We start from the raw sequence: 27532 nt of genomic DNA, 5'->3' as shown, positions 1-27532 counted from the left end.
TGCCATGTTTTCCTGTTTTTTTTTATACATTATAACCAATGTAGCTTTTTACATACACTTATATAACAAATATTTAAAATTATATATTGTTCTTAAGGCATTATAATAGAAATTAATGATTTTATTGCTTAACTTAAAATTAAATCAAATGAAAAAATTAATTCTTGTCGATATTTAAACTCTTAAAATATGAAATAATATACGTGATCTAATCCAATTTGTATACTTAATTAAAAAAAGTCAATTGCATATCTTATTTTAGTCACGTGATAGTTTAGTTAAAGTTGGTTTAAAAAGCAAGCCGCCTTAAGTACGTATTTGTTGTACAACACACGTGTAGGTGATCCCGGGTAGAATTCTAGACATTGTCTGTTCTTTTTAATTTTTTTTACTACTTTTATTACTTTAATGTTTTGTTTTTTTTGACCAATCAGGATATTTATAGGTATATACAGTGGATATCGCATGCTATGTGGGAAGTTGAAATAATTTCGTGTTGTGAAATTTCTTGTGCAACCTTATTGCTAATTGAATATAAAATCGTGCGTGTTTGGTCCAAAATATGGATGTCCAACTTCTTGACATGGTAGAACAAATAATAATATTAACGAAATAATGTCCTTTACAGACAATTGCTCTTTGATTATCACGGTAGGCCGAGTATGATATTATTTATAAAGTATTAAGAATTTATTGTTGTTTGAAAAATTTTAAATTATTCTGTCCTCATAAAATATGTTTTGACTATAATTTTATGGATCAAAATGCTTACTTACGGTTTAAATTCTCTTTTGATATCCGGATAATACTCTTTTCATACTATGCTATTACATACATAATTTGGTTTGTACTATCTACTACTAGACACTGTACCTTTAAGCGGTTCTTTGCGATGTTGCTTATGTTGTAGGTGATCGTCTTTTGGATATTATCAATACATCCTTGTGGTTTTTCCGCAAGCCTGGAAACTTTCTACTGTTATTCCTGTTCCAAAAGTGCAAAACTATGTGAATTATGTGTTAAGGAACAGCTACTCGAACACTGTAATATACCCTAAATAAAATAGTTGTACCTAATCAATCGGGGTTCCGTGAGAATCATTCATGGGAATGTGTCATTATTACTCGTATAGTTGATAATTTTCTCAGACATTGACTCTGATAATTTAGAACTTGCTGTGTTTTTGAACTTTAAGAGAGCGTTTGAAACCGTGAATAGAGAAATTTTAATTAGGAAATTAGAACAGTTAGACCTTGAACAAAATGTACCTATTGAAGTGGTTTCAGTCTTATCGAAGTGGTAGCGACTTCAGCGAGTCATGTATAAAGATAGTTCATCGGAGCCTGTTATGTAAACTACTTTTAATGTTACTACTTAATGTTACGAGCTAATTTATTTTGACTGTATGCAATGAACTGCATGACAGGACTCTTATTACGCGTAGTGCTACTCCTAATATCCACAGCAAATTCGTATATCATTCATCAGGACATAATAGCTATTATCCTTTTTAGTTTAAAACATTTTCCCGGATATTTACTGACAATAGTCAAAAAAATCAACGAATGTCTTTACTAAAAATGATGTTGCAGGAACTATCGACTGTAGTACCATAATTCTTTTCGAGACGTAAAAGGCAAATAATAACACAGATTTTTTAAAGACTTTTTTATTTATTTTTTTTTCGTTCCAAATAAACGCTAATAAAACACATTTGATTTCATCATATATCTGCCAAAATGTATAAAGGAACTTGAATAAAGGGCTTAATATCACAAACACCCGCCATTAATATAAACTTTGCAACAAAAACAACCGAAACAAAATATAATAAATATTATTTAAATTTTGAGATTTTGTATCGTTACAAGAAAGGGAAGTGCAAACTTATGCTTATACAATATAATTTGTTTACATAGAGGTCATTTTGCATACATTTATACATTCTACTTAACTTATTAAAGCTCTGGAATTAATTGAGACCAGTTTTCATTTGTTTATAAGCGCCACTTATATTTGCCGAGCCCGGCTCTGACAATAAAATTGGCATATAATACACAATGCGCTAAACGTCATTTATTTGACAAGTGACATTTTTATCAGAACCGGACTAAACTGTAGTTTGAAAAAAGAACTAAAAAACCTTCGTTGTGGAATGCATCTTTACAACTATATATTAATGGTGTTCTTTTGAAGGCAAATATAGATTTTGTCCTATTATATGATCTATTTTACCTATATATTCTTGAGATCTTTTTGTACATACAATATAATGAACCAGAAAAGTGTTTCTATGGAAGAAGGCAGACTTAATTAACACAATATGGTAACTTGGGACAATTCTTGGGTAGTTTAAAACAATTAATTTTGAGGCGAGCATTCGTCCACTTCTTCTATTATTGAGTCCTGCTCGAACCTCTGCCTTTGTAGCATAAGTTCTTGGTATTTCTGAAACAAAACCATATATAAAAAGGAAAGAAATATTTTATTAGCTCAAATTTCGAATATATACAGGGTGACAATTTAAAAACACTTATAATGGCTATATCTGAGGTATGATAATAATGTAAAGGCTAACTTGGTCTTACGCATTCAATGCCAGTCAACGCATATAATCTTAAATGGCAATATCCTACTTATGTGTACCTTATTTGAAAGCTATTAAAAAATTCTTTTCAATGATGCCCTACAAAACTACCTTCGTTGTAGTGGTTCTGTTGTTTATTAAATAAATCATTACTTATTTAATTCATATTTCTTATTATTAATTAAATAAATTATTAAAAACATATTGCTAATGCTATCGTAGTATTAGTCTTGAAACTTATTTTATGCCCGAGCGTAATTACTACTTACTACGTGGACTTTTTGATTATTCGTGCCTGAAAAAATGGGCAAAATATTTGTTCCTACTACACTGTAAAAAATAATAGGGTGGTAAAAAGAATAAACAGCGTGGTAAATTTCTTGAGTGTTAAATTTAACACGATGAAGTATACTATTTTTATTTTTTTGCGTGTTATATTAACACTATTAAAATACGCGCCGTGCTAAAATATTGTTATATGGTAAAAAAAATGCATCCAGTGCAAATATACCCTTAAAACTGGTTAAATTAACACTAAACGTGTGCGTGATTCACTGCTGCTACAAGTCGTGAAATTATAGTTTAGTTCAGAGATCTATTAGAATCTTTGATGTGCCGCAAATAGTCCGTGTGCCGGTGTTGCTTGCATTGTCACATGACATGCATGTTTAAATCGCAAAATTTTATGTGAAAACAGTCATAAAGTAATATTCTAAGCGATATTTAATCAGTCCATTAAATAAATAAATGTTTTAAGCATTTTTTTAAGAATTTATACATTTGATTCGTAAAATTTGACTACATGCGCCCACGTTCTATTTTGTTAGACGTCTGACCTCAGTCACAGCCACTCAAGCGTGAAAAGTTGCACAGGTCCGGCCTTAACATTTATTATTCGGGATTCTTGGGATTAGTTTTATTAAGTTAGAAATTCAGGATAGTTGATAGGTAGATAATATTTAATTTAAATATAAGTAAGATTTAAGTACGAAAAAGAGTTTAACCAAAAATTTTAATTTAATAAGTTTAGTTTTTAGCGCTATCAGTGGGGTGTTTATAACAAGTGATGAGAGAATAGGTGGTACGAATTACTTAGGCCCATTTATTCTGTGGATTAAGGCATTAAATATTTACTTTTTGACACAAAAGGGTAAAATCTTTTGGTTTGTCTTCAAATTTTATATATTTCCTTTTTTTGGGTATTGAGATTTATTTTTACTTGGTGCTGATTATTAATGGGGATTTTGGCTGCCATATTCAATGTCCTTTATTATTGTTTTTTTTTTAATTAATACATATTATGATATATTATTATAAGATACTCGTGAAAACCCCCATCTCTATATTTCGTACCAATCTCTTTTGATAAAAAGTAATTATGTAGTCAGAAAAGTGGAAGTAAATTTTTTAAAATCAACTTTTACATTAAAAGTCATCTAGCGGTCTATATCTTATGCGTTTAAAAGACACAAGTCTTACTTGTGAAAAACACACTTTACATCCTGAATGTAATATTTATTAATTTGTTTGCCTGATATTTAGTTATTGTGCATAATAGGAGAGATTAGATGAAAATTAACAAAGATAAATGCTTATACTAAAAACTTAAAATCTTATACAAAACACTACATTTTAAGTATACTGAATCCTAAACCTACAGTGAGAATACTAAATACTTTTATAAATTTAACCAGTCTTTTGAATCTGGCCCAAAGAGTTAATACAATTTTCTAAATTCTGTTTTTTTGCCTTTGTTATTTAGCAGTTCCATTAAGGAAGGAAATAGTTTCTCTGTTGCTGCTATGGATTTCAACTTCATCTCGCACATCAGCATATGGATACTAAAGCATTACATTATAATTATATTCTTTATTGTGTCGCTTAAGGACAAACAGGGGCAGTAAGCTGAAAAAACAAAACTTTAAACTTGTTTAATTAATAAAAATAGGGTTTTCTTACTATGGCAAAAAAGGGACTTTTTTCCAGAGAATAAAGGAAGAAGCAGTCTTTATTGTGTCGCTGAAGGGCATATATTGCTGCATGTTGTTAATGAGCCAAAAGATAAGATTGGAACAAAATTCGTGATAGGGACTAATTTTTGATCAGTTGACTGTCGTTTTCTATAAACCCATTCAATTTTTTTACCCATAAACACTCTATTATTTAAATGTTATTTATGAAAAAACGTTTGAATATTAAAATGTGTCAATATCTTTTTGACACATAAGTTTATCTCTATCTAGCTCATAAAGGAATGTGATAACTATACTTTTATCTCATATAAATGTTGACAAATTATTATGTTTTTACAGGCACTCCTGAAATAAAAATTCCAATTACTTGACTTTTATAAAATTGATTTTAGTAAGTTCTTTAACAAAAACTAAGAAAGATTTCAGAGTAGTCCATAACTCATTCATTTCAAAATTAAATCAATAGAACCCTAAGATATTAGGGTACTAACCAGAAAGAAATTATTTTGTCTTTTACAGCCACCCCTGGAATAAAAATGCAATTTTCTTGGCTCTTAATAAATGGATTCTAGTCATTTCTTCAAAAAAGAAAAAGTAGCTTTAAAGTAGTTCATAAATCAATAACGGGAAAATTTTGACTGTTAGAACTCAAGGTATAAGTAAGACGCCAATAAGAGACAAATTTTTTCCTTCTGGAATAAAATGTCCATTTTCTTCCGACTTTTAGTTATTACATTTTAGTTATTTTTATAGAAAAGACTAGGAAAGTCTTCAAAGTAGTCAATAAATCAATAATAACGAAATTTTTACTACTAGAATTCAAGATATTGGCGGGCCAATAAGAGACAAATTATTTTTTTTCTTACAGGCACTCCTGGAACAAAAAATCCAATTTTTTGACTTTTAGTAAATGAATTTCAACCGTTTCTTCAGAAAAGACTAAAAAAGCTTTCAGAGTAGTCCATAATTCATTAATTAATTTAAAATCTTGACTACTAGAACTCAAGATATTATTGTGTCAATAAGGGACAAATTATTTTATTTTTTACAGGCACTCCTGGAATGAAAATTCAATTGTCTTGACATTTAATGAATAAATTCCAATCATTTCTTCAGAAAAGAGATGGCCATAAATCAATAATTGAAAAAATGTTGATTTTAAAAAATTTAAAATATTGGGGTGCCAATAAGGGACAAATGTTTTTTTTTCGCCCAGGCACTCCTGGGACGGAATTTCAATGTTCTGGGCTTTTAGCTAGTGGATTTTAGTCATTTCTTTAAAAAAAACTAAAAAAATCTTCAGAATAATCCATAAATCAATAATTGCAAAATTTTGACATTTTCCTTCTTGAAAAAATTACTGTGGTTATTATTAAGTAAGAAAAAAATATGACTTTTTTCTTATATTATATATGACTAATTTCTTCGTCAAAAAAAATTCCTAGACAAACACGAAATTTGATTTTCAACTGCCACAACAGAGGGAAGTAAGCTGTAAAAAACAAAATTTTAGACTTATTTTCTTAATAAAAACAGTGTTTTTCTTACTATAGCAAAAAAGGGTTTTTCCCAGAAAAAAGGTCGAAGAAGTAGTCTTTATTGTGTCACTGAAGGGCAAACAGGGGCAGTTATAATACTAAAACAAATCCACAAACACAAATAAAAAAACACACTTCCTCACAGTAAAAACTGCAAAAAATTTAGACGAATACAGGCCAAATTCTAAATTCACCACTTTCATAAAAGGGGAAAAAGGAAAACCAGCAAAACCCATCAAATAATAATGACCTCACCTGACCTCCCTCCCAACTATTAAAGGTGATAGACCTATCCTTAAAGATTTCTTTAAAAACACGTCAAAAGTAATACAAAAACAGCCCATAAATTTATCTGGGTACGGCCCCGTAATTCTCAAAATCAGTGGGATAGAGAGAGATACACAATTACTTGCACAGCCTAAAGTAGGAATCGCCAGAACGCAGATGTTTTATCTTTGTTTAATAGACTGGCTAAAAAGAGGTGACAGGCTGTGAGTGCTGGGAGTGTTTAAAATATTTTGTAAGATGCTTGGATTTTAGTCCGCGGTCAATTTTTTGATATTATTTTCTTGTGATATTATTTTCTTTCTAAAAATGGACATTTTCGAAAGAAAAATAAAAAATAGTATAAAACATGCGGTTTTACGTATATTTAAAATGATTTCATCGATAAACTATATAAAATCTTACCATTTAAACATGTATATCATGCGACAATAAATACGACATAGGCGCACGGACTAGTTAGTGCGGCATCTGCGACACATCAAAGATTCTAATAGATTTCTGAATTGGACTTTACCAACCCTGTGTCTCTCTACTTTCTTGACGCTTCGACCTGAACCTGACCTGTCTGATCTCGTCTCCCCGTCGTTAATTTAATTTAGTGTTTAGTTTGGATTTTTGTTTGAGTTATAAAGGTAAGCGTGCTCCGAGTAAATATGTCTTCAATTATATTTAAATTTTATTATAAAAACAAGGGAAAGTTTTGTAAACTATCGGAAGACTTTTGCTATGAAGATTTAGGTAAGTTTTTATATTTTTTTTTCATTGAGGTTTTGCAAACATAATCGTTTGCAAATTGACATGCATTGACCCCACAATAAAAAATAATCTAACTTTTAAAATTACTTTAGAAGATATGGTTAGTGGTCTAGTTGCACAAGTAATTAATTAAAAAATTTGGCACTTGTGGAGAATATATTAAAGCAGCTTTTGCTATGCAGCTAAAATGGTCGGGTTTTTTTGCAAACTGGGTAGATTGAGGTACATACATATTATATTCCAATAAAGATGACGGAAAACGAAATTTTACTACGACGTGCGACGGGGATGTTACTTCACACTAAAATTGACTAAAATGACCGACTTTGACACAATGTGAGGTTATGGTAATTGTCTACCTACCTATTACCTATAGATGGCCTCACAAAAAGCCCTTTTTTAAAGAGTGGTGGGGAGAGTGCTTTCTTATGCAGAAACCCCAACCCAAACTCAAGATCTAGTTATTAAAGAAAAACAAAAATTTTTTGGGTTGGCCTTGGGTTGCTTTCTGAAATAAAAAATTAAAATGTTAGGTAGTTTTTTTACATAAAAATCGACATTTTTTCGCCGCGCCATCTTCATTGGAATATACAATTTAAGCCTTAATCTACACATTTTGCAAGAAATCCGACCATTTTAGGTGCATTTTAGCAAAAGGTGCTATTCTCCACAGCTACCAGATTCTTATCAAAAATTCAGAAATTCTTAAATTCTAAAAAAAAATATACTTATATATAATTTTTTTTAAATTTTTATTATAAAATTTTTAGGAAATGCCAAGAAATTTTAGAGAATTAAAAAAAAATCTAAAATTAAAGTAATTTTTTTAATTAAAATATTATTTTTATCCCATTACTATAAAATTCATGTTTCTCAAGCAGGTCAAAATTAATAAAACCAATATTTTAATTTTAGCAAAAAAAAAGTTTTCCCTTGATGATGAGGATACAGTGTGCATAATGGATGAGGACAATACAATCGTTGAAAGTGACTGTATTTTAGAAGTACTCAAGGAGACAAAAAATTTGTATATATATTTTTTATGTTTGTTATATTATTCTTTAATAGATCATGTCTAAGAAATTGATTGCTATGCCTTGTATTTGTATTTGTCCTAAAAAGAAATTGCTCTCCTTTCTTAGAACAACTTTTTTGATTTAATCGTTTGGAATACGCAGGTTTGCGTTTTTTTTTTTATTTTTTTTTTATTTTTATCAAATATATACAGACTAACCGAAATAATTGTAATATGTAATAATTGGGGTGATAAATTCGAAAAGGAACCAGGCGTGTATTATTTGTTCAAATGAATAGTTTACAACTCTTCGTTAATAATCTTTAATATATGTACCAAAGATTATTTAGAAATAGTTTCAAGCTTTTATCTAAACAAATAAATACTTTAAATATTTTTTTTGTAAATTAAAAATTGTGCTTGGTTCTTTTTCGGCTAACACACTCAACTATAAAAAAAATACACTGAAAAAAATTACTTTTAACCCTGAAATTCAATACTTATTACACGAAATAAAGGAAAATATATTTTATTTAAAGTATAAATTACCACCTAAATAGATTCTTTATTACACTAATAAAAATAATTTTAACCCTAGGTAAGTTAAATTTACCATTTTTTATAACTCAATTAACCATAAATTAAGTGTACTTTTTTATTTTTTTTTAAATATATTTAACCCGAAATAAATATTTTAAGCACCTGTGTAAATTTAATTTAAACCAAAGTGGGTGATTAAATTTTACTTTTATTTAAATACATTTGACACTCAAAATATACTTTTAACAATACGGAAGGGGTTTTTTAAATTTTATTTTCGTTCGTTTATTAACACGCTAAATTGGGTAAAATAAATATTTTTTTTTAAATAAAAACAACCACTTTTTACCAGTGGTTATTTTAACATGCACTAGTGTGGACCTATATAGACCACTTTTGCGTGTTAAAATTAACACTCGATATTTTACAGTGTAGTAGTAGTTCCTACTAGTAGTCCCTTTTAAGTATTTTTGTATTTCTATTTTTACTTTAAGAGGCGAAGCATGATACATGCGTTGTCAGAATTATTACCTGGGATTTTTATTTCGATGCTATTTGTTATTCAAATACAGCACAACTGAACGTGTGGAAATTATTTTTATTCGTGGTAAAAGAGATCACTGATTGTTAAGAACAGTTTGAAGTTTGAAGAGAAATGTAAGTCACGGTTATAAGCGCCAACTAGGGACATCTTCAAGAAACTTGTACTCTCGCAAAAAAAAATAGTGCACTTGAGACCACAAGACTGAAGAAAAATTTCTTTAACTCCATTTATATGTATATTCATGCACAACTTCCAAGAAGGTCCTGGAGCACCACTTTCATACTTTCTTTTTTTTAATTATTGCCAGAATTTCTTATTGTTCAAAAATTATGAACTTTATATATAATTATTAATAAATACGGGCTAACTTTAATGTTAATCAAACCGGTAAAACAGTTTTAGTTAATGACATAAAAATAATTAAAGTAAGGAAAAGTGAAGCAACTAAAAACACTTTATACAAACCTCTAGAATTTACCAGTCTAAACATTAAAAGGAAAATAAGGATTTAGAGGGCGTCCGACCTAATTTCACGCTTATGATAAAGCACCGCTAATACCAATAAGCAATAAAAGCCACCTAGTTAGTTTTTTGTAATGATTATTTAATACCGAAGAAACACCATAATTTTTATAGATGACTCTTAGCATCCACCACTATTTATGATGATTCTCTTGTTATCTTTCAAATAAAATTGTTGGCAATTTCTTTTCTCATTGTTTAGGTATAAAATACTAGTTAAGATTAAATATTAATAACTGAATTGCAGACAAATATTTCCTTCAAACAAAGCAACCAGTTTTGTTTTTACATATCTTACTGTGGCTCTGAGACGACGATATTTAAAAACGTGTAATATGAAAACTATAGGTTCATTTGAATAATTATGATTAGTTAGGAACTTTAAGTAAGTAGAAACCTTGACCAACTGCTTGTTAGGTATTGAAGAGCAGATTCACTTCTGTAACAACCTTTGAATAAGCTGAATTCACAACCCTTATGTTATCGTAGTTATCGTGTTTCGATAACTCACGTATGCTGTGGTCGAAGCCATTTTACCCCACATAATCGAAGTTTATCACAAGCCATCTACACACAAAATAGATATTATTGACGTTTGTAAATTTCCATTTTCCTCGTCAAAACTGTATATTTAGAGGTTTGATGATTGCCTAGTAGGGCGAAACATGTAATGTAATCTTGTAACTTACGTAATAGGCCGTGATTATTAAGTATATAATACGTATTATAATGCGACATTGTACATTTATTGTTTTGGATTCTACTGCAAAAAATACTTAATTTAATCTTAGCAATTTACGAGGAGGCTTTCTCCCTTACCTCCTCTGGTGAGCCGACACTACAAAAGACGTAACATTTCGTACGAAATGAAATAAAAATCAAAAGAGAAGTTTTCTTAAAGAATATAATATGTTAAAAAAAAACGTATCGAAAAAAGCCACTTCAAAAGCACATTTATTGCGAAACAATTAATACTGACAAACAAAACAACAACAAAAAACACGAATAAAAAAAAAGCTTGCAAGATCACAGTCCTTTTCCATTAATTACCTCTTCGCTATTGATCACCATAATTCTGTGGTCAATTTTCGGTATCAGTTGACAACTTTCTTGTTCCAAGTCATCCAGTGAAGCCCTACGAGTTAATTTCGCTCCGTGGTGCACGTTATTATGCGTTGAGGTGTCTATTGTACTTGCCCTACGTAAAGGCGGGGGCCCGTCCAATTCGCTACCGTCCAACATTTTTACTAAACTATGTCTGCAAAAAAAAGAATACAATTATTAATTTAAAACATGAGTTCCACTCAAACTAGCGAAATCCTTATCCATTTTTAATTGGTTATCATCGCAATAAAATTTGCAATAGTTCACGTTTTTTCTTTGAAATCTTCAGCTAAAAAATAAATTTACAAATATTCTTACCTTCTGGAAAGTGTAACCAATGATTGTCTATGCTTCGACTGCTTCCGTGTCTTCCCCAGCCTCATATTAATAGCTTGAAAGTGATTTTGAATCGCTAAACCCAACTCTGGACACTCTCCTTCATTCACCTAGAAAACATTACTTCATTCACAAACCTAATGACCATATTTACTTTAGAATATTACCAAAACTTCCGTGTTTTTTAACATGGAATAACCATCACAGCCGCTATGCAAATAACTTTTAGTGGCCAACCTATAATACTGATCCAGCTTCAAATATTCGTCACCTATCCGCACGAAAGCAGGTTCGACCCGTTGCCCGGGTGGTTTATTGGGGTTGAAAGCGAAACTGACGCCGGCTACTTGGGGAAATCTGCCCTCCAGTTTCGGATACATTGATACGGCGTTTTCCAGTACTTCGAGGATTTGCTGACCGGTTACTTTTAGTACCACCAGAGGGTCCCGCATTGGAATTATGTTAGTGAGGTCGCGCATAGTAAAATCGCCAGCTGGATGGACCTGATCGGATCGGAAAGTGCCGGAGTTTAGGATGACCAGGTCCGCTCCTGTGGCTGCCAGAACAACGTCGCAAACCTGAAAACATGTATATTTTAGGTCTTGTAATTATTATACCGGATTTTAACCATGTATTCTACTTGACGAAAACAAAGAAAACACCAAATCAGGGTCTCACAAGGTATAATCACAGGCTACATGTGTTTTGCTCTGGCTAGAGCATCATCAGGCTTAAAATAAAAAAAATAGTCAAATCAAAAATGCCACAAGGCATACTTAAATAAGAACAAATGCGAATATATTATACACTTTCAGTCTTAACTAAAATTACATTTTTGGAAAAGTTGCTTCAATTTTGTCCGAAAAAATTATCAGCCTATTTTGGAATGCTGAAACTATTTGTATAGATAAACGACCCGATGCGATGGTCAAACTAAATATGAACACATTTGTCTGAGCAAAAATTAAACATATTTTAATATGGAATTATAAATATGGGTCAACTAATAGGTCTTCAATAAAAAAAAATCAAGTCAAAATAAAAGCTCTTCACTCAGTCTTCAACAGTTTCCATCCACGTTTACAATTCACTATCGAACAAGAAATTAACTGTAGTCCTCCATTTTTGGATGTTAAAGTCATAAGATCCACAGATGGTACCATAAAAACAGATTGGTATCAAAAACCAACTTTTTCAGAACGCATTTTAAATTATTTTTCAGAACATCCTATGACACACAAAATAAATGTAATAAAAAACCTAAAACATCGGTGCTTGAGACTTTCCAGTCCAGAATATCATAAAAAAAACCTTCATTATGTTCAGACAATTTTAAAGAAAAACAACTACCCCCTATCAATTATTAAAAAAATAATTAACGACACCGAGAAAATTACTCAAAATATTACACGAAACAATGAAAATAATCAATTGGCTTATTTCAAGATTCCTTACATTAACACACTTTCTCATAAAATTAAAAAGACCATACAATCAAAATCTGATGTTATTAAAATCTCAGAAAGAAGTGAAAACTCGGTAAGAAAACATTTCTTTACGAAGCTTAAAACTAAAGACGCCTTTGATTTACATTCTAACATTATTTATAAAATACCTTGCTCTGGGTGTGATGTGTGTTACATTGGTCAGACGGGTAGATATTTGAGGCAGCGCCTATACGAACATGAGTATGATTGTAGGAATTTAGCCCTTAAAAAAAAACCCTACTGCTTTAGCTGAGCACAAAATGAATACAGGACACAATTTTAAGTTTGGCAAGACTACAATTATGGGCCAACAGCAGCTTTTTAAAAAGAGACTTCTAGCCGAAATGATAAACATAAAAAAACATAATAATGCGGTAAATAAAAGAACGGATATAGACAATCTAAGTTCTTCTTATTTTAATCTAATAGATCAAATCAAAATGTAAACTTTTGGGACTGTTTTGGTTCTTATCACTAAAAAGAATGCGTCTATTGTGTTCTCGCATACCCGGTTTTTTCTGGCTAGATGATAAATTATTATTGTACACCGTAGAATCAATTTTAAAGCAACTGTGTCTGTGATACAACCCATCAATTTAAACCGTTTTTGTTAAAAAAATAATATTTTATATATTCTATGTTACCTGTGTGTCCTGTAAACATGATTTTTTATGACAAGCAAAATCATACTGTTATGTAAGCAATTTTATCATTTTTTTTTTGTTGTGTAATTTTTTTTTAATTCAAATCTAAGATTTTGTTGTTTTTTTTTTTTTTTTGTTTTTCTGTTTTTTTCTTTTTTGGTGGTATCAACATAACCTCAAAAAGTTAAGTTTTGTTTATATATAATAATCCTTTTTTATTGTGTCTTTTTTGTTACCTTAGGGCCCTGATGAAGCAATAAAATTATTGCGAAACGTTGGCCAGTACAAAAAGTGACGTTTGTTTTTATTCCTTCGATCCCATCCCACAACTAAACTCAAGATTTCAACTAATAGGCTTTTAAAAGTTGCTTCAATTTTGTCTTCAATTCAAGACTGGAAGAAATTATTATACAGTGCATCCGTAAAGTAGCGGCTAAACTCAATAAAAATGAAATGGACCGTTTCTGAAAAAAATGCCCCAACCCTTCAATTTTAATATTTGGTTTAGGGTTATTCTACGTGGAATTTAAATATATAGGGTGACTAAAAAAAAATGTGATGTCATCAATATGTTTTTTTAAATGGAAACCACCATTTAATGCAGAATCAGAAAGTACACATTTTTTTACAAATGATATGGTACAAATGAATATAGTGATAACATAAGCAATTTTGAACGAAAAATTATGATAAAATGTAAAATTAAAGAAATACCTATCTAAAAAAAAGCAAAGTACCACCCTTATAAAATATTCTTACTTCAAGGGCTATCGAAAGATGATTTTGATCTCCGAAATAAATTTTGTAGCAAATGCAGCAATTATGTAATGATAACATTATAATATTTTCTGACAAAGCAACATTTACTCTAAAAGGCCATGTGAACAGACAGAATTGTCGATACTGAGCTACCGAAAACCCTCATTAATTTACAGAATGTCATTCACAACAGCCTCAAAAAGTCAAAGTCTGGTGCGGTATAGTGGAAGGAAGAGTTTTAGAACCTTATTTTTTTATGACACTCTCAGTGGTAAGAGGTATTTTGACTTTCATCAAAATGATCTTATCCCCGCTCTGATAACTTTGTATCCGGATTTGGAAGAACCCGGCATGCACCAACGTGATCTTTTTTTCAGCAAGATGGAGCTCCGAGCTCCGCCACACTATGCTTTACCCGTTCGCAATTATCTAGATGAAGTTTTTCCAAATCGTTGGATAGGTAGACGACGGTTCATTGAATGGCCACCCAGATCGCCAGATGTAACTCCCCTCGATTACTTTTTATGGGGATTCTTAAAAAGTAAAGTGTATATCACTAAACCAGCGAGTTTAAAAGATTTAAAAGAGCAAATATGCCACGAAATTAGAAATATTACTACAGATATCATTGACAACGCAAGAATTTTTGAATCGCCTTGGTTATTGTCAGGTTTGTTAACGGTGCTCAATTCGAACATTTAATTTAGATAGGTATTTCCTTAATTTTTATATTTTATCATCATTTTTGGTTCAAAATTTCTTATGTAACCACTATTCTATTGTACCATACCCTTTGTAAAAAAATACGTATGTACTTTCTGATTCTGCATTAAAAAATGGTGATTTCCATTTAAAAAACATATTGATGACGTCATCTTTTTTTTGAGTCACCCTGTATTTTTAATTTCCATGTAGAAAAACCCTAAACCAAATATTAAAATCGCCGGGTTCGAAATTTTTTTTCAGAAACGGTCCATTTAATTTTTATTCAATTCATCCGCTACTTTACGGATGCACTGTATACACATTCTACTAGTCATAAAATCATAAACATTTTCCCCGAAAATACATGTCAATATTATTATTTCCTTTATTTAAGTTCTTTTTCCAATATTCTACTAAATAGATAGTTACTAAATAAAAACACTTACCCAATTGCCTAAATTTGATTCAGACGTTCTTATAGATGTAAACCTTCCATCCAAGGGTACCGAAAAGCACCCCAAGACATCGTCCATCTTGGATTGCACCACACTGGTATACTTTTCTAACTTCTCCTTTAACTTCGGATCTTCCGCATACTGTGATGTTACGTTCACCTCCTCTATGGTGACTTCAGGTCTTCCGCCACTTTTGACGTGTTCAAAATTCACGCATATCTTACTCAACTGTCTGAAATCCGTACCGCTTTTAATCACGTACTTGTTATTAACCTGTTTGACCTCGTAAACGTGATCGTGACCTCCCAAAATCAGGTCAATTTCCTCGCAATTCTCGGCCAGTTTTATATCGTTGGGAGTGCGCATGTGCGTGAGTGCGATAACATAATCGCATCCCTCCTGTTTAAGTTGGGCGGCCAACTTTTGACCGGCCTCGACGAAGTCTAAGAAGGTCACCTCCTCTGGATTGATGGTGGCCAATGTATCGAGCCATTCTTTTTCCACTAGGCCTACCAGGCCGATTCTTTTGCCAGACCAGTGAACTACGTGGGTTATTCGACCCTCGCCTAACGGACGTCCGGTTTCGTTATCGACCACGTTGGACATTAACCAGGGAAAGTCGGTTTGAGAGACCCATTGGGACAGCACTTCAAGACCGTGATCTAGTAAAGGGATACACGTATCAAGGTTTCGTTTTACATCTTCAAAAAAGACAAGAACGTAGCGAATAAAATGAGGACTATAAAAGCTCTTTGGTCCAGTGAGCTCCCATTAGCTTTTTTAGAAAAGCTTCAGCCTAAATTTACTAATATGCCTACTTTTACTGACATAGAAAGAAACTACATACACAGGTTTGGTGCATAGATTAAACCAAAAGTGGAATATCTTATAGAGTTTAAAAAAAATTATTTAACATACAGTAAAGAAAAAACTAAATGTATGAAATACTTACCAAAATCATGATTGCCTAAAACAGCACAGTGTGTCCCAATCTCATTTAATACTGGTACCATTTGCTCCCCTTTTGTAAAAGTACTCACTGAAAAAAGATAAACTTTCAAATAATCAAGTCTGCTAGGTCACATATAGCTGTTTATACAAAGATTTTTAAAAATGAAAAAAAAGAAATTTGATAATGCGTTAATAATAAATGCTTCCAATAAAAATTATAATTTCTCATTTTTATTACCTATTAGGTTTAATATACGTCTGATTTGATTTGAAACTTAATCACAAAATATGCAATAAAATTTTGCATAATTTTCCACAAAAGGTCCTCTAAAGTAAATGCATATCAAAGTGTTCCATTCCCTTTTAATTATTTTTTTTTTTTACTTACACATGCTTGGTGAAAAAGCATCTCCACTAAACAAAACCAGAGGGTTTAAGTGCTGAAAACTCTTTACTGCGGTGCAGAACCGGGCCGCACCCCCCACAGGTTCAGGGCCCTGTCTCGGTTCCACATTATAAACATCATTAAAATGAAGAATCACCACAGTGTCGGACATGTTCGAGCCTGCTAAAGTGTTTACAGCGCGTCTACCAGCCGCCCGCACTTCCAATGATGCCTGAAGAGGGTTGAAATCTATTAATTTGCCTGCATACAATTTAATGGGTTTAGGGATAGTAATTAATAAAACGCACGTTGGTATTAAAATAATTAACAGGTCCACTTACCAACATACAAAATTCTTTGGCAAAAAATGGATACATGTGCTTACATTTGAAAGCTTGTTTCACCCATTAAACAGGTGTTTAATTCTCTTCTAATTGAATCACTTTAGTCACAGGAAACATACTGAATTGAGATAGCAATTTAATATTATGCCTGTGCTAAAATAACGATAACGCTAAAATAGATTGTTGACCCCCCCATTTTGAGAAAAAGTTAATTTGAATGTATGCCAAAAATTAAGACTACCAAGATTTATCATGGTATGAGTATTATTGTTAGGTTTATTTAATATACGTTAAATACACCAAACAGGGATATATTTTATACAGCATATTTGCTATTAAAAAATTGTGGCATTTTAGAGATTAATAATTAGACATTCAAATAAAAATTATTGTAAATTTAATATGTGGCTAATAAAACGTATTTGAATAATAGCTTATTAAAATTTATTAAAACTTATGTAAAATTTATTAAATTACTGCCATACCAACTTAAAATTGACTAAAGATAGAATGTAGAATATACAGAGCATAATATATATTCAGGTGTGGCATATAGAAAGCTGTAGGCAAATTTTTGCAAAATTCTTTTTTTTTTTAATAAAAAGTTTTGCAAAGAACTTTTGGAAAACTTTTCATTTAGGGTACCCTTCAATCTTTCTCATTTACTACAGAATGTAATAAAAAAGTATTTTTTTCAATTTATACTTGAGGGAGTTTGTGAAGAAAATAGATTACAGAGTTTTTCACTGAACAAATTTTTGTTTCACCCCTGTACCTTAAAGTGCATTTTTTACTATTTTTGCTTATACACAGGATATCTCATCTTTGGATATGTAGGACAATTATAAAAACAGCTTGCGAAAATCTATAATAATGCTTTGTGGTTAAATCCACACATCACTGTGGTGTGGTGTTTTAAATTATGATAAGCAATTAGATTATTTTAAATATTAAACTTTAGACCCAAAAAGCTTTTCCTTATCATCATTCTGATAAACTATGACCAGATATAATAATTTCTGATTGTTGTTATTTGTCTTATGGAAATTTTTTGCTGTGAGCAAAAAATCTGTGTCTGAGGTCCCAATAATTTACCAAAGATAGTCAAAAATTATTGTGTCTCTCACAACAAACATTTTTTGTGGTTGTGGGACTCTTAGGTCTTCATTAAAGTAAAGGACAACAATAAATCATTTGTTTAAGGATCACAGGTACTAAAATAACACTGAAGGTTTTTACAGTTCACATTTCATTTTAACTTTAATGGAAAGTAAGAAAGTTACATATAAACAGCTTTTCCATTTCAATTAAAACATCTAGCTGGTTTATCAACTGCTCTGCAAAAAGTCAAATTAGAATAATTTCGCGTTTAAAAATTTTATATCCCAAACACAAACATATTAGAATAAACCTTTCCTTGACCGAGAATTGTATATGTGGAGAAATTGGGGACTTAGAAGATTACATATTAAATTGCACAAATCTTAAAAATAATCCTCCTATGCTCTTTGATACAAATTTAATTTTAAAACTATTCTCATAATAGAGAATCTATATGTTTACACAATTTTATAAAATTATATTCAGTTTTCCAAAATTACATAAAAAGAAAGTTACATAGGCAATTTCATTTTATGCTTGTTTATACACAGAAAAAAACTAAAGAAGCACATTTATTTCATATTGCTTTCTTTGGAAAATAAAATGCTTGGAATTAAAAGGGGTCTATGGGAAGATTGTTTTATATTGAGGGATTTAGTAAGACTTTAAAGATTAAGTTTTAATTTATTCATAAAAAATGTCATGGATTTTTAAAATAAATAATTCTCTTTAGACATTGTACAAAAATAAAACTATTCTACTTACAAATATTGTAGCAAAATAAACAGCAAACAACAAAAACTATTTGCACACAATTCAAATAGTATGACAGTTGCTTAATAAGGCTTATCGGTGAATACCATCATGATACTTTTTCTAATTAGTAATTTTTTCATGTGGGCGTTAAATTATTATTCAAGATTTCTCTCTGTACCAGTTCAAGAAGATATTCTTTACCAAAGCCTGACGTTCCGATTTAAAGTAGATAATTGTCTTTATATTATTAACTCAAGTGCCTGTTTACAGAGATTGAAGGCCGGCTACTTTAATAACAGTTAACTAGGTATAAAAAAATTAGTCATGGGAACTTGGTTTAAAAAAATATGCATTACAATTTTAGTAAAGAAAAAAAATTGATTTAATAAATATACCTGAAAATTAAGCTGCAAAACAGGTGGGACTCCTCACTATCTACTTCTTGCTGTGCAAAAATTTGACAAAATAAACTATAACTTTCATGCCAAAAAAGCAACAGAAAACTAGCTGTTTCTAGGACTATATTGACCTGTTTAAGCCAGCCAACAACACTGGTAACCTTGTTGGTAACCTCTGCCGGTACCTCAATGGAATGTTCCTCAACCAAGGAACTCCAGCGGGCCCGAAGGGCTGCCTGGGCAGTAAAACTGGCCATTTTCTGCGTGAAAATGATTGATATAAATTCGTAAGGATAATTTATTGGATTTGGGGAGATATTTCCGATTATATCAAATTTAGCTATACTTACAAATGTGATCTTTCGAATATTTATTTTAATATCGGCTAATAAAAATAGATAACTTAAATTCGGCTTTTGCTAGGCACTTATACGACGTTTAATCGACTTAGTGCCCAAAAATTCTGCAGTATTGATCAGTTAAACTAAATGCGAATTTTCAGTGTAATATAAAACGACGTGATTATTAATAGATTCCTTTCGTAACGGTCCGGGTGGGGAAATTAGCCTTTGGAATTTTTTACAAAGGACAACGTACAAGGACAAAGGAAAACTAATTCATTATTTATTAATTCGGAAAATTAATTTTGGCATAAATCAAAATCAAACAGTGTAGAAACGTCACTGTCATAAAACCGTTTGTCAACTATCAAACAGAATGATCATACTTAGATAGAAAACTCCCATAAGAGCCAATAGAACACTGAACCGTCGATCGAATGTTGCGCCCTCTGAATGTCGAGAAGTAATACTAACCCGAAAGAGCGGACAATTTAAAATTATTCTTAGAGCTCGCTTCAGCACCCTGCAAATTCAACTCTGTATACGAGCAGTTGCTCGCCTCGAGACCATTTGAAAGAATAGAAACCGTACAACCCAGTCGAAATCGCCATTAGTTTCGTCCTTTGAATGAAATCTGAAATGTCAAAGTTTTGACAAGTGATAGAAATGACAATCATAAGACATGTTTTTATTTGTATGTGTGTTTAAAAAAATCAAATAGTTGAATTAAAATGTAAAAATTATATACTAAGACAGAAGTTATTAAAATTTTAAAAATTCTGCATTAAAAAATCCAACGATGAGCTTGACAGTGGACCAGTGTAACCTTTTATTAGAGTATGTAGTTTGCCTTATACAATGAAACAGATCTTAACTAACCTATTGTTTATATTATATAGTATTTTAGACGAAAAAAACATCAAAAACCATACCTTAGAGGCAATAAGCAATGAGATTCACAAGAAATTTCATAACTCGGATTATTTCAAAGGTAACTTCTTAATATGAGCCCCCTGCTTACCTGAAAATCAATATTTTCTTCTAGTTGGATCATGTATCTTAATGCTATTGCAAAATGACCTCATAGCAACCACAGAACAGCGTCTTACAGCGATTACTGTTTTATATGAGCTCTACAGGGGAGAGTCTTTTGCAGTGACTCCTTTTGCAGGTGTTTTTATACATCTCCTGGTCAGTATTATCAGTGTAACTTCTTCATACAGTTCCACTAACAATTGTTGTAGTACCCACCAGAGCAACACAATAATGTGGGTGCTCCTAAGTTAGAATACCCTGGACAGCTTCCCCGACTTACTGATGCAGAAAGACATTTTGTTATTCAGTTAATCGCAGAAGTGTCTAAAGATGTGGTAGTGTTTTTGCTGTTTTGGTCTTTTTACAATGATCAATTATGTTACTTTGTAGTTGCTGAAAAAAACTGCACATCAGGTGTTAAATTCTGACATCCCACCATCTAGTGAAGTTGATTTTAGTGCTATTCAGCTGACAGTAGCTGAGAAACAGTCTGTGATGCCACATACAAGCAAATCAGGTATTCCAGTGATTTTATCATTACCCGACAAGAATCCTAATAAAGAGTAAGTCAAGATATATTCTTAAATATTTTTTATATAGAAACTCAATTTCAATTATATTGAGATCTGAGCCTATATTAAGTATTCAGTATATTTTTATTTGCATTAACTTTTACAATATGATACTTAACATGATACTTAAACAGAAAAAAAAACAACACAAATCAGTTAAAATTAGTAGGTATCAATAATTAAAATAACTAAAAGTAGAATAAGTAAAACTTAACAAAAATTCAATTCAAATGGGCATAAAAATTACCATAAAAAGACAATAAAAACTGAATAAACAAACCCAAAAACATTAACTATAGGCACCTAATCTAAAAGAGCAAAATCAAGTAATCACCTATTGAATATGGTTCTATTTTATTTCATAATCAAAGGTTTTCTTTTTAAAAATCTCAAGAGATTGTTTCTGTCATATTGTTGGAGGGAGTTTATTAAAAAAAAAAAAAACAACCCTAGAGAAAGCCTGTGTGCTTGATACTATTTAAGCTGGAACCTCTTGCACTCACAAGGAAGTAGGTAAGAGGTGACCACTTAAATGATAAAAGTTTTTAAAAAATAACAAATTGCATTCAAAAATTTTGAAATATGCAGGTAACAAGCAACTTACAGATTATAGGCTTATAAGTTCTTTCAAATTTATTATTAAGTATTCTCAGCTTAATTACTAATCTTTTCTTTAGTTGGTACATAATTATCTGATATCTGAGGGATCTAGGAATTGTCTTCAATTTGAAACTCAATATTCTTCTCATATTATGGCTACTATTTCAAAGTCCCTACAAATGCTGGGTTTTATAAGAAGCTGGACAAAAGACTTCAAAAGTTTCTCTAGTGGGCCTTAGTTCCTCCTCACCTTGAGTATGAATCTTGTTCATTGAGTCATCATCTTAACATATTCATTTAACTACATTCAACTGATAGAGCAGCTTTACCACAAGTTCTTGAGGTACATTGTTTTAAAGAGAAACATTCCACTTCCTATAATTTACCATGAATTTAAATATAATCTGAAATTTTGGAAGCTCATGACATGAGATCTTTTATGATATTTTACATTTTCAGTCAAAGCACATTTTCAGTCTTAGCAGAATTGGATTACAGGTACCATTCAAATAAACCTGTCAAACATATCCTTTGTTATATTCCTTCCCATGGGACTAATTATGAAAGTAATTCCCTACTTAAAGGCAAGTAAATTTGCAAACCAGTACTTGGCTCATTTGGATTGCTTTATTGATCAAAATTAATATCTTAGACTGTTAGGAAGTGGTGTGATATGGACTTCTGTGCAACTTGGATTTGTAGAATGATATTATTTTCTTCCTTCCATATAAATATTTTACTTGATTTTTTATTGATTGTATGTATATTGTTTGATTTAATTATTTGATTGATTATTGACTTTAATTTGATTTTATATTGGGTTTAATGCCCGTTAGTAAATAAATAAATAAAAATAAGTTTAAATTTCTAAATCTTCCACTACATGAAGCTCATGTTCTGAAACCACACATAATGTGCAGTGCTTTTTTTTTATATCACGAATACTTCTATATAATACTGCAGATTAGCATAATAGGTTGCCGCCAATGTTTTTTCATACAGATAGTCCCTCAACATTATAACAAGAAACAAGCAGAGTTAAGCTGTTTTCGGAATAAATCTTGTTACTAACATAATGTTGTTAACGAAGCATCATATAAAATATTAAAAATAGTTGACAATATAATCTTTTACAAAAATGTAAAATTTTAAAAATACAATTTGTAGGGTTTTTATTTGGTTCCTTTTATATTGTAATAATGTAATATTATATGAATAGTACTGATAGCGACATCTAATGTAAAGTGGATTAATGAACTTGTAAAGAAAATAGGAACTCCTAGATGGCGTCAGCTCTTCTTCGCTTTGAATTTTAAGCATTTTACTGGAATCAGGTTGTTTTTCTCTCTCTCTCTGTCTCTCTCTTTCTCGGACTAACGTGAATTTTCTGTCTTTGTCATCGGTCACGCCATGCTCACGGATTAACTTTTTTCGTATTAGCATTTTGCATACCGGGCTTTTGTTGCCATTGTTTTTTCTGTAATTTGAATACTATTTTTGTGAGTAGATTGATTTTCGTACTCGCGGCAACTTAAAGCTAAGCAAGGCAACGTTGTATTGTCAATTCTTGTAAAAGTGGTCCTACATGAGATTATCCATTGAAGAGATTGCGTTTTGGCTTTCTTTCCAAATGGTATGGTATTCAGGTTAACAAGTTCGATTTGGTTCGACATCATGGTTCCCTCATGGCAACTTACACTAACCATGTAATATGAAAAATTACTAGAATATACTTTATAAAACACCATCCAACATCTTGAGGTAAGCTTGATTCCTATTCTTAAAAAACTCCTATTCATAAAACACCTCTTCTTAATAAATCTTATTCGTAAAACGTTTTCCCATGATTTTTAAGGCCGCCAATTTAAAGTTGTACGTGTTAATTTTAGGGCCTTAAGTGAGATCTTAGGTAAGTTCTTATGCAGATTTAAAAGATAAGCATCTCTAGAATAATCCACGCCAACCCACCACCAATTAGTGTTCTTCAGACTGATAAGCTGTCTTAGCATATGTGCCAGTTTATAAAAGAATTTAAACATCAATCAGTTTTTATTAAAAGCAAAAATCTAATAAAAAAAGTGGTCTCAAATTCCTATATTCATACAACACAAATTAAAAAAAGAAAAAAAAGTACATAGTAAGAAGTCACATCATGTTATGCAAATTTCCTTACAAAAAGTTGTATTTAAATACTCGTATAGAGAATAAAATGCTTTTACAAGTAAAAGCTTCTTTATAGTTTTCCTAAAATGTTCTTCATAATTTATTAGCCTTATATAAAGGGGGAGATGCCAGATGGTGTTTAGGAATTTATTTTAGGAAAAGTTAGTGGTATTAAGGAATAAAATTCAAAAGAGTATAATTTGTTTTAGTGAACCAGAAGTGCATATTAGAGACATAGCAGTTAAGTTAGCAACAGGCGAAAACGCACCAGTAAATCAAGTATATAAGCCGGAATTTGTGACTTTGGCACCTCCTCTATTAAATTGTAAAGATGAACTAGTATGGCTTAACCCCACCAATCCCAAAGAGCACCTGGTTTGCTATGATGCCACAATGTGCATCACTGATTTAGCCGGATATGAAGCGAGGCAGTTAATGAACAAAGCTTACAAGGCGACCCTGACATTGCCACAGCAACAACAGCTATTAACTGAGTTGGAGAGGGTGCCTAAGTTGGTTTATCATGTGGGACTGACGCCACCGAAGTTGCCCGAACTGGTTGAGAATAATCCAATAGTTGCCATAGAAGTACTGCTGAAATTGATGCAATCAAAACAGATCACAGAATATTTTAATGTGTTGGTTAATATGGAGATGTCCTTGCATTCAATGGAAGTTGTTAACAGGTGAGGATAGTTTTTTTTTTGAACACTTGCATTGAAAGCTTTTAAGGAATTGTATTTATAATTATACCACATTAATTATTTGGGTGAAATGTACATAATTAGTTTTATTGATATTCAAAGTCAGTTTAAAAGTACTAACCCAATTTTGTACAATCTCTAATTCGTTAATCGTATATTCTTTTACATCATTCCAGGAGTTTGCAGAAAATATTATAAGAAATGACTGAGCCATTTTTAAGTTTTAATTTAGTTAGGGTATTGATATAATATAATAAAGAAAGTATTAGGCTTAAAAGTGTGCCTTGTGGAACTCCTATTTTAATAAATAATGGATCACTTTATGCATTTTTTATCCTTACAAATTAAATTCTTCCATCCAAATAGCTTTTACACACAAATACTCCTCTGATAAAATTTTTTTACAAGAATTTGCAGAAGTGTCCATCTAAATCTAGTTAGCGCCGAAACTCCTAATACTTCACATTTGTTTAGATCCCTAGAACCTATAAATTATGTTCAGAGTTTTAAGTCGACCATTTATCTCATTAACAACATTCATTCAAATGTAGATTTTTTAATGTTAACAATATTAGGCTTTTTGGATAGACATGCGCCTTTAAGAAAAATTTAAAAAATAGTCGTATAATCTCTGCATAACATTAAATATCAGGTTCATGAAATCTCTTCGTAATCAAGCACTTAATCGCGTATTTTCATTTCAAAAGCGTCTTCATCACAAGTCTCAATTAAGAATTAAACGAATATTCTACTGAAAGAGGACAGAATAATAAAAATTCTAAAACTGATTTTCTGAATTTTTATAATAATTTTCTAAGACTTTTGGTGCATTATATTACATTTCTCTCTCTTTGACATTATAGTATACACATATGTGGTCAAATTTCAAGTTGCTATTTTATTGTATTATTTTTTAAGGCTTACAACGACCGTGGATCTCCCAACCGAATTTGTACATCTCTATATCTCAAACTGTATATCTACATGCGAAACTATCAAAGATCGATACATGCAAAATAGGCTGGTTAGACTTGTCTGTGTGTTTTTACAGTCCCTGATTAGAAATAAGATAATTAATGTTCAGGTAGGTCAATTATTCTTAAATGAAATTTAAATCAAATTTATTGCCATTTTGACTTTAGGAGTTATTTATTGAAGTTCAAGCTTTTTGCATTGAATTCAGCCGGATAAGGGAGGCGGCTGCGCTGTTTAGGCTTTTGAAGCAGTTGGAGTCGGGGGAAGTGGGATTTTTGACGTCTTTCACCTCAACGAGCAAAACTAAACTGGATGGTTGATAGATTTTTCTTTTTTATACTTATTACTTATTATTTCACAATTTTTCATTGAAGGTTTGAGTAATATTGATATTGTTCATAAAATTCATGTTTAGACTATTTAATCGCTTGCTGCTATTGGTTGCAAAACTAATTTAGATTTGCCGTAATACCGATTAAATAATATAAACATTTAAATTGTAATTATTGTTAAAAGATTTATATTTTTCTTAAGTGCTAATAATTGAATGATGGCGTCAGACAAATTTATTCTCAATACAAAATATGATTTTTTTATGTACTTCTTGATTAATTTTTACTTAAAATATGCCTGATTTAGATCGTTTTTCTGATTGAGACTGTCGTAAATTTCAAAATCAAATTTTAGGAAGAATTTGATTTTTCTAAATTAATATATACGGATGTGGTGTGCGTATTATGTGGAAAGATGTGCCAAACGACATAAGGGCAGCTAGTCTATAGTGTGTCCATGGAAGGCTGGTAATATGTTAAATAATAACGAAGATATAAGGGAGGGTCCAAAAGTAGATTAAAAACTATGACAGATGACAGCTGTCAAGTTTCTGACAACGGTATGTTTCGTTTAATATAAAAGCACCAGAGTAATGCTAATACCGTATGGCTCTATCTTCTATAACAGCCGAGAAAACCTACAAGAGTGCAAATTTGGACATCGTCGCCTCAGAGTAACACTATTTAAAAGAAATTTAAAGGACATTTAAAAAAAAAGCGATTTTGAGATAACTGCATATTTGGTATCGCAAAGAAGGCCTTTATTTGATGCAATACTACGATATTTCTTTAAAATATTCCCTAATTTAATATATCACATATCCTTGTGTTACATATGACCTAAAGTTAATTTCCTCCAAATCTTTATTTGTGACGACATCCTGTACATATTCTTTCACAAAGGTGTCCTAGTTCAATCCGCCCAATGTGTTTCTAAGAATTTGATTTTAACCAAAATACGGGAAAACGTGACGTCACGGATTAGCTGTTTGGCGTTTGGTATTTACCAATTCTTACCCGGCTTTAGACTTGGTTTATTCTTTCGGTTATAACACCATATACCCATAAACCTCTCAAGAGTTTATAAGTACAGAAGAAGGTTATTTTATTTATAGATTGTGAAAAATTTATAGAGGATATTTGATTAAAATAGGGATAAACCCCACCTTAAGAAAATCCAAATATTAATTATTATTAGTCCACAGAGATCACACGAATCAATTCCTTAAAACTTTTATATAAACATGAAAATGTAAACAATAAAGGGAATTGGCCGAACTCATCGGAACCAAGGTACGGATTCCTCGATTTATACTTTAAAGAAAAAATAAAAAATATAGGGACATACCCAGAATATACCCATATATTTAAAGCGCCATTTCAAATTTAAATGCGCCACACCTGGCAACACTGGTTTCTTTAGATCATAATTTTTAAGTGGGGGGAGGGGGACAATATGTCAACCAAAAGAGTAACCACGGTTCTTACCAATTCCATTCCACGCTGAAAATCGGGGACTTTCAGAATTCACCGGTTAATCAAAAATTTGTCGGTAGATCTCAGTTTGCCGTTCGAGTACATAACATTCGGAAACGCTTCGGTTGATTTAATAGAATTTGTTT

The 27532-nt window shown here is 31.2% G+C and overlaps 2 protein-coding genes across 7 annotated transcripts; one reads left to right on the top strand and one right to left on the bottom strand.

Moving 5' to 3' along the window:
- Positions 1-1821: 1821 nt before the first annotated feature.
- Positions 1822-20598, bottom strand: LOC126739243 (mannosylglucosyl-3-phosphoglycerate phosphatase). Of its 5 annotated transcripts, none has more exons than XM_050444817.1 (9): positions 19539-19850; positions 19320-19448; positions 16593-16821; positions 16206-16292; positions 15245-15915; positions 11371-11781; positions 11186-11313; positions 10814-11021; positions 1822-2448 (listed from the first exon to the last, which is right to left on the bottom strand). In XM_050444817.1, the coding sequence occupies exons 2-9, from the start codon at positions 19443-19445 to the stop codon at positions 2362-2364; spliced, it is 1947 nt and encodes a 648-aa protein (XP_050300774.1). In that variant the 5' UTR covers positions 19446-19448; positions 19539-19850; the 3' UTR covers positions 1822-2361. The 5 variants fall into 5 exon arrangements, with proteins under 5 accessions (XP_050300774.1, XP_050300778.1, XP_050300776.1 ...); XM_050444821.1 differs by having other exon boundaries at positions 19186-19448; positions 19539-19849; XM_050444819.1 differs by lacking the exons at positions 19320-19448; positions 19539-19850 and adding an exon at positions 20551-20598.
- LOC126739244 (CCR4-NOT transcription complex subunit 11) lies at positions 20182-26178 on the top strand. 2 transcript variants are annotated; one of them, XM_050444824.1, is made up of 8 exons: positions 20182-20366; positions 20429-20520; positions 20575-20720; positions 20774-20896; positions 20955-21127; positions 24109-24585; positions 25522-25687; positions 25746-26178. In XM_050444824.1, the coding sequence occupies exons 1-8, from the start codon at positions 20329-20331 to the stop codon at positions 25896-25898; spliced, it is 1368 nt and encodes a 455-aa protein (XP_050300781.1). In that variant the 5' UTR covers positions 20182-20328; the 3' UTR covers positions 25899-26178. The 2 variants fall into 2 exon arrangements, with proteins under 2 accessions (XP_050300781.1, XP_050300780.1); XM_050444823.1 differs by having other exon boundaries at positions 20184-20366; positions 20774-20899.
- The last annotated feature ends 1354 nt before the right edge of the window (positions 26179-27532 follow it).

Source organism: Anthonomus grandis, chromosome 8 (assembly GCF_022605725.1).
Source record: "Anthonomus grandis grandis chromosome 8, icAntGran1.3, whole genome shotgun sequence".
NCBI classification, from domain to species: Eukaryota; Metazoa; Arthropoda; class Insecta; order Coleoptera; family Curculionidae; genus Anthonomus; species Anthonomus grandis.
Note: the sequence above shows the minus strand (reverse complement) of the source record. Positions and strands in the feature narration are given on the sequence as shown.